The sequence below is a fragment of the Vicugna pacos genome, chromosome 8, assembly GCF_048564905.1.
Source record: "Vicugna pacos chromosome 8, VicPac4, whole genome shotgun sequence".
Classification (NCBI taxonomy): Eukaryota; Metazoa; Chordata; class Mammalia; order Artiodactyla; family Camelidae; genus Vicugna; species Vicugna pacos.
In genome coordinates this window covers 48,060,600-48,074,205 of record NC_132994.1, presented here as the reverse complement: position 1 = coordinate 48,074,205, position 13,606 = coordinate 48,060,600, and the positions used below count along the sequence as shown (strand labels likewise).

Sequence of the window (13,606 nt, the reverse complement as noted above, 5' to 3'; positions counted from 1 at the left end):
CTGAGGCAGTCATTCTGTTGGGCCTCGGAGCTGGGCCTTCCACACTACCATGTCAAAGGAAAATGTTAACTTTAAACATTTAAAAATACCAGACGTAGAATTTAATCTGTGATGTGTCTCTGGTTAATGTCAGTTTCCTTATTAGGGTGGCTCATTTCTCAACATTTAAAAACGTGTACAGTTCTGTGGTGATTTTTCTTCCTTTTTTCCAGGTCCTTAGTGATTACATGAGGGTTGGCAGGAAAGCACAATCCAGGTGAAATTCTATTTTATTGCAAAATAGCTAGAAAACCAAAATACAGGGAGTTAAGACTGACTTTAAAGACTGCAGTGCTGCGTGTTGATATTAACACCCTGTTCCTTGTTTGAGAAATTTCAGTATCTAGAATCTCTAAATGTGTGTTTTCCCTCCCTCTTTTTCCAAAAAGTGCCTATCAGATTGTTGTGGAGGAGTTGCATCCTCACCGAACCAAGAGAGAAGCTGGAGCCATGGAATGCTACCAGGTTCCTGTCACATACCAAAATGCCATGAGTGGGGGTGCACCGTACTACTTCGCTGCGGAACTACCCCCAGGGAACCTTCCTGAGCCGGCCCCATTCACCGTGGGTGATAACCGGACCTATCAGGGCTTTTGGAACCCCCCTTTGGCTCCACGCAAAGGATACAACATCTATTTCCAAGCAATGAGCAGTGTGGAGAAGGTGAGCTCCCTCCAAGATTTTGCTTTTTCACTGCCCTGAGGAAAAGCTGCAGCCGAATTTTATAAATACTCAGTAACATTTGTCAGGGGGGAAAAAAAAATCGGTGTGTAGGGGGTGTTGTTCCTGTTCCCAGCCGCCTGCACGGTTTTGGGCCAACCGTGGGGCTGCGGCTCCATGCCAGGTACATTGCGCAGGATTCCTGTCTCCTAGTAACTGCTTCTACTGGAGCCCTCTTCAGGAAAGCCCACAAGAGCAATTGGGAATAAAATGATTTGAAAAGGTGGGCTGCTGCTGGGACTCCAGCCCCAGTAAATACCCAGCATTGTTCTGTCTCTTTCGCTCAGTCGTGGCACACTTCAGAAGATTAAATGGACTGCAGGATAAACAGAATGCGTGTTCCACAGCAGGCTAATAAACCCTTATAAACTTTTAAGGGGGCACAAGCCAAATAGTAAGTAACAAGTAGCAATCCTCTGATTACAAAGTAATAGGGCGCCCGTGGTATATCTGACTGAACCCAAACAGACGGCTGCCTGGCAACGGCTGGATGCTGTGCCCTTAGAGAAATCTGTTTTCCCTTTCCCTTGCTGCCCCTCCTTTTCCCATTTTGGACACAGTTGTTTTTGCACACTGCCCCTGCTCCCAGATGAATATTGAAGAGGGAAACACAACAGGAAGTTGGAAACTACCAGTGGTTCTATCCGGGAAAATAACCTGGCCTTTCATGCCTCATGCTGTCCTCTTGAAAGATTTTCTTTCTAAAACATTTAATTTTTTTTTTTTTTTTTGCAGGGAGGGGTAGGAAAAAAGATGTTGAGAATAGAAACCTTCTACAATTTAAAATTCAATAGAAGAATGACATTTTTATGTACTGGTAGCTCTGTAGGAAATTGCAGGGTTTGGGTAATTGAATCCCCCAGGTGGATACCTAGGAAATGGTGTGAAATACGTGATATCCAATTGCAAGAGCCATATTATATCTTGGACTAGTTTCATTGGAAGGCGTAACAATCCATTTGCATTTCTGTAAGGGGATATGAGAACTTAGGGTATCGACTGGCTGTTATTTTTTTTTATTTGACTGGCTGCTTTTGAATGACAGCTTTACCTTTGTGCTTACCTGCATGATTGGCTTACAGTACATGGAAAGAAAAATGCCACAGCATTTTCTGAGATGTGCTCCAGAGCCAGAGGCTGCTTATGGTTAAAAATGATCTTGTCATCTTCTAGTTTATTTTTACATAAGTGGGAGTCTTTGGAGGCAAGTCGTCTGCCCACTTCCCACACACATCATTCCTTGCCACTGCCATGATGGGGCTGCTCAGAAAAGAGACAACCGTGGAAATTTTATTCCAGTCTGGGTATAAAGTAGCATAGTTCTGTGTTTTTGGTATTCATCCTTAGAGAGGTGAGAGATTCCAAATTAACTTTTGTTACTTGCTCTGTGGTATGAGAGAAGTGTTAATGAGTATCTGTTACTTACGAAGAATTTTCTCTGACACTCTTAAAAGGCTTTGATATGAATTTTTCTTCTAATTATTAATATATCTACATGTGGTTTAATCAAAGTACAGTGTAGCAGTAATGTATTTCACAGTTATCTTGGCAAAATGTTTTAAAATTGTCATGTCTCCTACCAGCAGAAGTTGGTAATCCTGATAGAGGTAACAGAAATTGCTTTTAGGAAATCAAAATCCCTTTGGGCCTTTATGAGAATGTAAAACAGTCTCTTGGAGCTTCCTATGAAGGCTTCAGGTCACAATTAAGTAATAGAAGTGCAGATTTTCATATTTAATTATGAATTTCCCCCTCAATGCTCTAATTTTATTTAATTCAAAAATAATAGATGCTTAAGAGAAAATTACATACACTCGATTTATCAATATATAGAACTACTCAAGATGGAGTTACAAATCCATCTTGAAAACAAATAGCCTCTGTTTTGTTCACTGTCTTTAACATCTTTCCCAACCTCTTCTGTATTCAAAGATATAAACCAAATGAACTAAGTCCTAGAGGAATAAGGTGCAGACCTGGAAGTGTGTTTCACCCCCTATTACCACCCCACAACATCTGAAAAGAAGGAAAAGATTTTTTAAACTTTGAAATGTCTTCTCCTTTCCGCTTTCTACTTCTGCTTCTTCAATCCCACCTATCTAGCAAGAGGAGGAAAGTAATCCCACCAAGAAACACTTGACCCAACGAAATTAAAAAGGAAAAAAGAACAGATAAAATATTCTGCAACTGTGGTGCAATTTTTGGATGATCTTTCTAACTTCCACCATTTAGCACTTTTGTCTGATTTGTATATTTGGGTCTGATTTGTATTAGCTTTGCAAATACATTCTTCTTTCTGATCATTCAAAAAGTACAATAAATGCAATAGAATGACATGCTACTTGTCCCAGACAAGACAGCCTGTTTCATTACAAGGTGAACACAAATACTTAAATCTTTAGAAAATACTAACATTTTTAAGTTAATTTAAATTTTTAAAAAATCTCTGGGAGAACATATAAAAATAGTGTCCTTAAAACTTTGGTTCTATTCTTTATAAGCCTAGATTGATCTTGATAATAGTTGTAATTTATGAAACAGGAAACATAATCTATAACTGACTATCTTCTTTCGTTTTTCACTCCATCAGGAAACTAAAACCCAGTGTGTACGAATTGCTACCAAAGGTAAGAGGTTTGCCTCCCCCCTACACCCCAAATTCCATTGCCAGCTTTCTAAAATGAAAGAGCTTTGTTCCCTGCTTCAGGGCTAATTAAATGTGTCATTTCTATTACAGGGTATTTGTAGCAGGGCTCAGTTAAACTGCCAGCCAAGTTCTCTGCCTCACTCGGGTGTCTTTAACATGTAATGGGTGCTACTTTCCATCCTCTAGTACTTGACTGGAGGAATCTTGTTATGAGAATAGGAAGGATTTAGAAAACCTTAGAAGGGCTTGTTTCTGCCATTTAGCGTCTGAAAGGTCTTGTGCTGCTGATCAGCGACGTATTAGGAAAAGCTTAGCAACATCAGCTCAAAATAGCAAATTGCTTATTTAAAAGCCTCTGTTACTTTCTGTGGTAGACAATCAAACATAAAAATACTGAACCAGTGCAGGCATGTGTTTAGGGGATAGGTGTGGAGAAGGGCCATATCAGTAGTGCAGTTTGATTGAAGATGCTTTCCTTTATTTTTTTTTTCAATTAAAACAAATTTAAATCAAACTGATGCCAAGAAATTAGATCTGTGATGGCTAATAGGGCTGTTCTTCCTGATATCACATATTATGCTTTAGTTGCCTTGTTTCTTTAAGAGAAAACATTCTCATCTTTAAATGAGTATTTAGAGTTCAGAGTGGGAAAAAGTCTCCTGTATTCGCTATGTTTGTAATCCTTCATTTGAGTTATTTGACCATGCCAACAGGGGAGAGAGAACTACTCGGTATATGTATTCTAGCAAGAGAAATGAGCAAAAGCTGTCCACATGCAGACGTGGGGCTCTGCAGAGAGTTGTTGCTCTGGGTGGTTTGCTGCCAGAATTAGTATTAGGCCCACATTCGTGAGCAGAAGTTGATTCATTTGGAGTAAAAATGAATGGCCATATTCTGCTTGTGCTGGCATCTCTCCTTTCATCATTTTTCTCTTTCTAATCATCAATCTGCTCAATTAAGCATTTGTGTTATACCCTTGATTTGTAAAGTCAGTAATGAAAGACTTTTTCCTTGACTCATGAGAAGTAATAAAAAAGCTTCACAGAGGAGAAAAAATATAAACTTTTTCAATTCAAGTATTAAGATTTCTCATGATATTAAAAAAAATCCAAAATGAAGGAAAAGAAAAAATATATACAGATGCATATAGTATATAGGCATTTATTTTATTTCAAAAACTTACCTTATGGATTAAGAGTTAAAGTTTTTAGAAGATAATAGCAGAAGGCATTTAGGACGTATGCTTTTCCAGATTTAAAATAGAGCCAGAAATGTGAAATGGTCTCACGTCAGCCTCCAAGATTCTTTTTTAGATACGGTCATGCTGTGTTTCTATAACACAGAAAAGATAGCTATAAATGATTCTAAAGTTTTAAATTTTCTTACTTGATTACTTAATTATTTGCACTTGCATGAGCTTAAGTGTCATTTTGTTCCTTGCTCAATACAAATAAAATTATGATGACAAATATCACATGATATTTTGACTGCAGGAGAATTGAGATTATGGAAATCAGATTTATCTTGTGGTATAGAATATTTGCCAGAAACTCAGAGGTGGTTAAGACAGGGTCCGTGTGTGGTAGTTTCCTCCTTGCCTAATAATCTAGCCCTGCTCTACTTCCAGATCTCAGGTTGACAGTATGGTTTAATGAGTGAAAGAAATCAGGCCTAGGGGTGATCTGGATTCAAATCCTGAATCTGCCCCTCCTTACTATTCTTTAAAGTTCAGCAAAATATTTAACCCCTCGTTCTAAGAGTAATTGAGTACCTACCTGTTACTATTTTTGTGAAGAGTAAAACAGTTTATATGAAATGGTTGAATAATGCCTAGTATATTGTGACTATCAGTTGAGTTAACTGCTATTTCATCATCATAATTATTATAATCATTTTGTATCTTACTTCAGAAGGACATAACTTGTGTTACATAGTAATGAAAGAAATACAAATAAAAACAAAACTGGGTTTTCATGATAGAGATTTCTTGGGGAAAAAAGAGGTTTTGTTTTTATTTTTTTAATGTTTCTGTCCAGATCTAATTTAATATCTTCTCTGAGCATTCAGCATTTTTCTACATAGAAAAACCATACTAAGATAAAATCAGCTTATTGCCTGACTATATTTTAAACTAACACCATACAAGTATCATCGGCTTTGGTATAAAATTTTTCAATATGAAAATAAAAATGTTTCTGGCAGGACATTTTGAAGATACACTGACTGAATGACATAACTGTATTGACTATGAAGGGATGAAGGAAACTTACGAGCAAAGAATGTTTAACTATTTCACAGGTATATAGAATACATAAGCAAAAACCTATTAAACTATATACTTAAAGTGCATGCACTGTACTGATTTAGAGTACTGAAAATTCTTGTGGGGAATGTGAAAGAATTTAAAAGCCAAGAGCTACTAGCCTACACAGTAGAGTAGTACGATCATTTTGAAAATATTTTGACTTGTGAAAATTAGTCTAAAACCTTTCCAATGTAATAGATTGTTTCCTGCCTTCTTGGAAGTCACACCTGATGGCAGCCAACACATAAAGAGGGTATAGACACTGACTTGACTGTTAAAAAAAAAAAAAACACATGGAGTAAGTAAACGACATTGTTAACATCTAAAAGAAATGATGTGAATGTACTCTATGAGACAAAAGAACTGTTCAGGGAGTTAGGTTCATTGCAGCTGAGGTCAATGGTCCTGCTCTCTGACTCACACTTAGGTTAAGAAGTTATTGAGAAGATACATGGAATGGAGGGGTTTATCTAAATTATACCAGAAATCAGGAAAATCATACCATTTTTAAAATAGCATATCCAAAACCAGAATTGTAAACATATGAAAAGGAATTCAGTCCACTGTTATCTTTGAAAAGCAAAAAGGAGAAGAAACCTCAGGAAAGGTCTCTGTGGTACATCAAGAAAAAGGGGCAACCTTCTAAAGTCACTTGGCCAGTGAGGAGCATCATGCAACTTACATGCTCGACGTGTATAGCGCATGTCTGTCTGACCACTGAAAGAACACTGTTTTAGGCTGTTTGATACTGGTTTGCTTTCTGTCTTTTTACATATAATTTATAACAGTGCAGCAAACTGGTATACACATACACACAAATATTTGTAAATTAGCAGCTAAGAATCTTGTGCCATGAAGAATTTATACCACGGTAACTTCATTTTCTTCTCAAATTATTTCAGTGGGTGATATTTTAAAGGTTAAATTTAAATATGAAAATATTATATAAAGAAAGTATAATAGAAATTATTCAACAGATTTTCAAAAGTGCTTCTCTGGGAATATGCTGTATTCATGTTAAATTAACAAGGGGTGCATTTCAATTGAATTTTCCTTTTATCCTGTTCAATAATATTTAGCCTGTTATGTCATTAAAATGTTCCCAACATATAAATAATCATTAATGGAACGATATACTCATTTACATAAAATTATTCCATAAGAAGAAAGCATTGATCAGCAATAAAGATACCAAAATTCCCTAGAATAAAACTAAGAAACAAGACCAATAGTATATGAAAGTGAAAGTATTATGATCTGTTCATGTAAGTAGCTTACATTTTGAAATTACTTTGATTGTGTCCAGTTTCCCCTCGTATGAATTTCTGGGTTTGTGGAAGAAAACTAGTTACTTAAATTTTTAATTTTGATGGAAATTTCTGTGTCGGTCAACACAGAAACGTCGAAGAAAACAAATAAGCCAACTCGTAGCCCTAACAATTCTGAGCTGAGCTATACCCATTGCTGAAACTCCTGAACTCCAGACATTTATGTTTGAAAAAAGTAAATGTCCTCATTATGAAAACCAGTGCTGGTGGGTAATCCATTACCTGCAGCAGATAATGTCTGAACTGACGTTAGGTTTTTATTTTCCCCTAGGAATCATAGTGAAAAACAGTGGTTTCTTTCCAAGATGAGGCGTGAAGGACCAATTATTTCACGGAATGATTAGAAGAGAGTGCTCAGAGTCCTTGTAACCTAATCAGTGACTTTTAAAAACAGGGAATCTTCTCTAAGGTGTCAGGCTAGAACACCAGGGACCCATTTGCTGCTTTGGCATTGGTGCTTTGGTAGGATTTACCCTCACTGGGCCCCAGACAAAGCTGGAAAGGCAGAACCCAGATGATTCTCCTAGAAGCCATCGAAATAAGAGAATTCCAAACGCTGAAGTGTGCATATCTCCATTCATCCATTCATTTCATACCGGCTTATTTATCCTTTTGATAAATCCAGCATTGACATGTGATTGTGAAAGGTGTTGGTTTAACTCTTTTATGTGCTTCCATCCTAGAAATAATCCAAATCAGATCATTATTAATTCAGGATGTACTTATGTGAAACAATGATGATATAGGTCCTTTCCAACCTCTCAGAAATATCTTGACTTCAGTGATAGCATGCATTTTTAAACATGCATTTCCAATGTTAAGAAAAATTCACTTGTTACAAAAGAGTAGGTGTACGTGGAAGATTTTATCCAATATATATGATAAAACATAAATATTGGTAATATTTTATTTATGTTTTCTTTCCTCCTTTGCATCTCTTCCCTAATTACTGGATAAAGAGGTTTTTAAAAGCATTTTCTTTATAGTTTAAGTTTTGTCTCAGCTGCTTTTGTCGAATTTTTCATTGGTGCCCTTTTCTCTGAATGTGCGAATGGATAAAAGTACCTTTTGAAGGGATCAGGCATTCAAAAATAATAAGCATGAGAAGAAAAAGAATACTTAGCCAGAAATTACAGTAATACCATGGAAGCTCCATTTGATTGCACTGTGTGTACATGTGTGGCTGAATTCATTTCCATCATATTTATCACACATGAACTTGAACTTGAGTACCTCTCACCAATCTCAACTCTTAAGTTGCACTCTTGACCTGTATCCTTTACAGAGCTTACAGCTGAAGTGGAGGAGGTGAAAGTAGGGGTGAGGTCTAAAGAAAAATATATATTTCATTGGGCTTCAGGCTCTAAAATCCTAACCTTAATTTCTTAAATTCTACTAAGATGCTTTATATTTTGCCACCTACATGTTGAAGGAAATGCTAAAGCATCAAGACAAAATTTTCGGATTCTTTCATACCGCTTTTTTTAAGCTGACGGAAACTGAGGTCAACTGTGATAGTTCAGTCACTATTAAGAAATTCTGGGCAAGGTCAGGGCTTTTGTTGGTCCCTAGGATAGAATTAGCTTTGAGGAAGCTGCCAGCTCTTCTGAAAAATTGTAATCAGAATAACTTTGTCGTTCTTCCTCTGAATGCCTAAGTGCTCTTGCTGGTACTCACACTTTTCTCCTGCAAGGGGGGAAAAATGTGCATCATTCTTCTTGCCAGCTGGATCTATGTACTAGTTTTCAAAATTAATCTGATTTGGGGTTTCATTTTTCTTGAACTCAGAAGGGAGGGAATTACAGAAAAGTATATTAGTAATAGACTACAGCCTGAGGAAAATGAAAGTATATCTAAGTGAAGCCAAGCAGGAAACAAGTACAGTTTTAATAAAGCTTATATCAGTGGTTCATGGCTTGCAACTAACCTCTTTTAGGCACCAGTGTTTCTTCTCTTTTTTTTTTTTTTTAACATTTTTTATTGATTTATAATCATAGGCATCAGTATTTCTTGATGCTCTGTCAAGGCCTTACCATCTTAAAAAAAAATCTTTTTAAATATAGAGAAAGTTACTAAAAATTAACAGCCAGTACGTTTTTCTAACTTATTTGCAACACTAAAATATCCCTTTTCTTTTGAAAAAGTAGAGTAGAATAAAAGCGTAGTATTTCTACAGCAGATTCAAAGGCTAATGATTCTCCAAATTCTTTATTATTATTCAGAAAATTCTTAGGATGAAGAAGTCTAGATAGACTGCATGGTTTATGAGGGTTGGGGTGACATCTGCTTATATTTGTTAAGACCATGCCTGATATTTCATATAAATGCAGTCAATCTCTTTGGAATGAATCAATACTGTTTTCCAGAATTATTCCACTTTTCAATGCCCTGAAGATATATCAGTTGCTATTTTTTCACTACGTCTTTACTTTATTGATATAATTTAGAATTTGAGGTGTTTGTTTTCTTTTTAGTCTTTTATAGAAAAAGAAAAAAAATAATGAATAAAAAGTTTGCCATCTTGGTATTCCAGTCAGCTTTTGCTTCCCTTCCATCTAAACTACACTACACTCTCAGAATGGAAAAAGAAATGCAGAAAGAAAAGTTTTGCTTAAGTTATTAGTTTCATTATTTCTTATATTACTTTTCACCTTTTTTCTTTAAGAGGAGAGTAGGTTTAAAAAGTAGTTGAATTCCACACCTCTCCTCTTACTGGGTAGAGAGGATTTATGTTGCTATCAACACAGGCAGTGAATGATGTACAAGCCTTGACTCTGAGAAGCTTATGGTCCAACTCATGACATACCAAGACCTGAGAAAAATTAAAGACTAGAAAAAATACAAGGAACGTTGTATATGTAATATAAGCATATATACTATGTAAATATTCTGCTAAAGTCACGGGGAGTTTTCAGAAACAGCAAATTATTGTTGGGAAATTTCTGGCTAGTCATGATTTTTAATCTCTGTTTTAAGAAGCCATTTGCACCTTATTTATTATTATATTTATTTCTTATTTTATTATTTTTAGCAATTATATATTAAGAAAATGTTACTACTTTATTTTGCAAACATTTTAGGAATTGCAAGAGCATTTACTCTAATTTTATAAGAAACTGTTTTAAAAATTGAAAACAATGCTTACATACACAAACTTGTTATATACAGAATATTAAGAAACATCTTTCCTTAAGTTTTAGCATTAAATTTACTTCTGAGAAGATATAAAAATAAAATTTTCCTTCTACCTCTATTTCTATCTTGACATTGTGAAGTGAGTCATTGCAATGATAGTGTCATTTGTGATTAAATATATAATGTGAAACCAAAACTACCAAAAGAATATTAAAATAAATTGGTTCCTAAAATATTGCAGCTATCACTTGTAACTCCTGATGTCAAATCTGCCACCCAATAGCTCTTATGTTTTTGCTGATTGGCTTTATAATAAGTAGTGGAAATGGTATTGGTAATAAGCCAGTTTGAACTTATAAACATATTAATAAAATATATTCCATTTAGTATTTTTTTTTACAAAATGATTTATGCTAAAATTTAGAACCCCTGATTCAAGTCATGCTCTTATTTTATGGATAAGAAATCTGATGGTCATTAATGATTTGATTTTTCCAAGGTAGAATAGACAGTTGAAAGTATGAGACCAGAAACCAATTTCTCAAACTTTGATATACCACACATATTCTACGCTGCCTGTCTAGAATCACCAGTTTGATAGCTAATACATGTTCAATCCCCATCTTCTTGTCAACCAAGGCAATGAGATTACCAGAGGTCTACTATGGAAATCATTTCTGCAATGTGATTAAAGATCAATTCAGACATTTTATTTAGTAGTTAGTATATACTGATAGCAACAAACTGAGGATGCCAATTGTTTGTCAGGGAGAGTTTTATAATTTAGCATTTCATTAAAATAATATGAACAGCAAAGTAATTATTGCCTGTATTTCTAAAAATATTGTCTTAAGAGACTAATGATAACGAAATAACTCCATGACTAATGTAACATTTCATAGACTTTTATGAGCAAACATCAGAAATAACATTATCTGACAAAGCAAAGATGGCAAAACTCTCGGTGATAGAATTATCTCTTCCTGTAATTCCTTTTTGAAAACCAGCAATCAAAACTGAGCCTGTTAACATTTCTAGATAGTCATATTGTATTAAATAGCTAATAATTTGTAATCATAGTCATTCTTGGCTTGGGGCGCTGTGGAAGCTGAACAATGGCTCCTTCAAATATATCCATGTTCTAACCCCCGGATCTTGTAAATATGTTACCTGGCATTGCAAAGAGACTTTACAGATGTATGAAGTGAAGGATCTTGAGATGAAGAAATTATCCTGAATCATCCAGGTGGATTTAGCATAATCATGTGTCCTTATACGCCGCAGATGAGAGGGACAGAGTCAGAGAAGGGATGTGAGGACAGAAGCAAGGACTGGACTGATACACTTTGCAGAAGGAGGGGTCCATGAGCTAAGGAATGAAAGTGGCCTCAGGAAGCTAGAAAAGACAAAGTACTGATTTTCCCCTTTGAGTGTCCAGAAGGAACACAGAACTGCCAATGCCTTAATTTTAGTCCTGTAAGATTCACTTAAGACTTGTGACCTCTAGAACCATACATCATACATTTGTGTTGTTATAACCCAGGAACGTGTGACAATTTGTTGCAGCATAAAAAGTAATACAGACTTTGGCACCTGGAATTGGGGTCCTGCTATAACAAATAACTAAAAATGTGAATTGAAACTGGGCAGTGGGCAGAGACTTGGAAGGATTTTGAGAAGCAGAGCAGAAAAAGCTTAGATTGCCTTTAGCAGACTGGTAGTAGAAACATGAATGTTAAAGCATCTGCTGACGAGGGCTCAGCAGAAAAAGAGGAACATGTTATTGAAAACTGGAGGAAACGGTATCCTTGTTATATGTCAGAAATTTAGCTGATTTGTGTCCTGCAGTTATGTGGGAAACAAAATTTGTAAACCATGAACTTGGATATGTAGGTGAGGAGATTTCCAAGCAGTGTTGAAGGTGCAACCTTTCCACAAATACACAAACATTCACACACACATATATTATTGGTTGACAGAATTATCTTTATGTAATGGCAGTACAGATTCCCTATTTTTATCCTTTGATTTTCAAGAAGGCAAGTGGTAAATGATAGAGAAATTAATTTTACTCTTAGCAATTAAAAACAGATCTTCAGGGTGAATCCCACATCAAAAGGATTGCATTAGTTTCATTGTGGCATTATGGTAGCATGAGCTCTGCCTCTTTTTTTTTTCCTCCTGTATTTATCCGATTGTAGGGAAAAAAGATTAAAATCTAGTTCGGCGTCATTGAAAGACATTTGCAGGGTGTTAAAGAGCATTGGTTCATGATTATTGCTCCATAATAGGCAAAGTATGCTTTATCCCCTATCAGTTTAGTGTCTGAAATTATGCATTCTATTCAGTTTTTAATGAAATGTGGATTAAAAATTATCTCCCTGATTTAATAAATGACATTAGAGTAGTAAGTTAATTGGATCTTTCTTGAATAAGCAGTGACCACTATGTGCGATTGATAGGAGGAAAAGACAGTACATGACATATATTTTTAATTTGTTTTATGTGTTTAAAACTTTTAGATTAGTGAAACTTTTTGTTTTTTTTTTTTAATGTGTAATCAGTTTTCTCAAGTAAATTATGTAGCTCCTATTACCCTTGTAAAAATCATGGAAACATTCTAATTTCTTTTAAAAATAAAAATTTCTCAGATTTATAAAACTGAGATATAAAAAATGCCACATACTTGATTGAGCACATATATAGTTTAGTGTGTTTTCATTTTAAAGACAGAAAGTGAATGTTATCACCCCAAAATGTAAATAGTTCTAGATTTGTCACCTCCTGTTTTTTACACGAGTTTTGACAGTACTTTAAAATTTGGAATCTTGTTCACTTCTTATATTGTCTACTCTTCATTCAAGAGCTCCCACTGAAGTTACTGGCAAAGAGATTATCATATGCACGTCCTTGTTTAGGAAATGCAGAAATTCATATTTGTAAATACAGTGGTGGAGGTGATGATGTGATTGTCAGCACATTTTATATATCCCTAGTGGTTGCAAAAGGAAGTTGACAGGAAGTATCACTGGCCTTTAGTATACAAATTGTCCTTTTACAACAGTGCTGTTCTCCCTGATAGCTATTTGTATGTGCAGGTGTACCTTCCATATTGTAAATTCAGAAAGATGGTGTCTTCCTGACTGGCTATTGCTATTATTTACAACATCTGGCTTTACATCTGTGCCTCTTAAAATCTCCATTTTTGCCATTGAGGAAACCACCAATTCTTGTAAACCTCCTGTTTTCTTGACCTGTTTACTCCTGTTCTTTCCCTACTTTTGACGTAGGATTTCCCTGTACTAGTAGAGCTTTCATCTGCTTATCCTGATAACCATCATCTCAGTTCTAACTCCTTTATAAAAAGCTGCTTTGTATCGGCCAGTTATTTTTCTGACAAGTTCAGCCAGTGAGGGAGATAATTTGAAGTAA

General features: G+C 35.4%; 1 protein-coding gene across 3 annotated transcripts in view; it reads left to right on the top strand.

Moving 5' to 3' along the window:
- The window catches only part of PTPRK (protein tyrosine phosphatase receptor type K), a 511,934-nt gene that overhangs the window by 418,117 nt on the left and 80,211 nt on the right, over positions 1–13,606 (top strand). For all 3 annotated transcript variants that reach the window (XM_006200038.4, XM_006200039.4, XM_072965854.1), the window contains exons 12-13: positions 429–702; positions 3,350–3,386. In XM_006200038.4, coding sequence (XP_006200100.1) covers positions 429–702; positions 3,350–3,386 — 311 coding nt within the window. The remainder of the gene's footprint in view (positions 1–428; positions 703–3,349; positions 3,387–13,606) is intronic.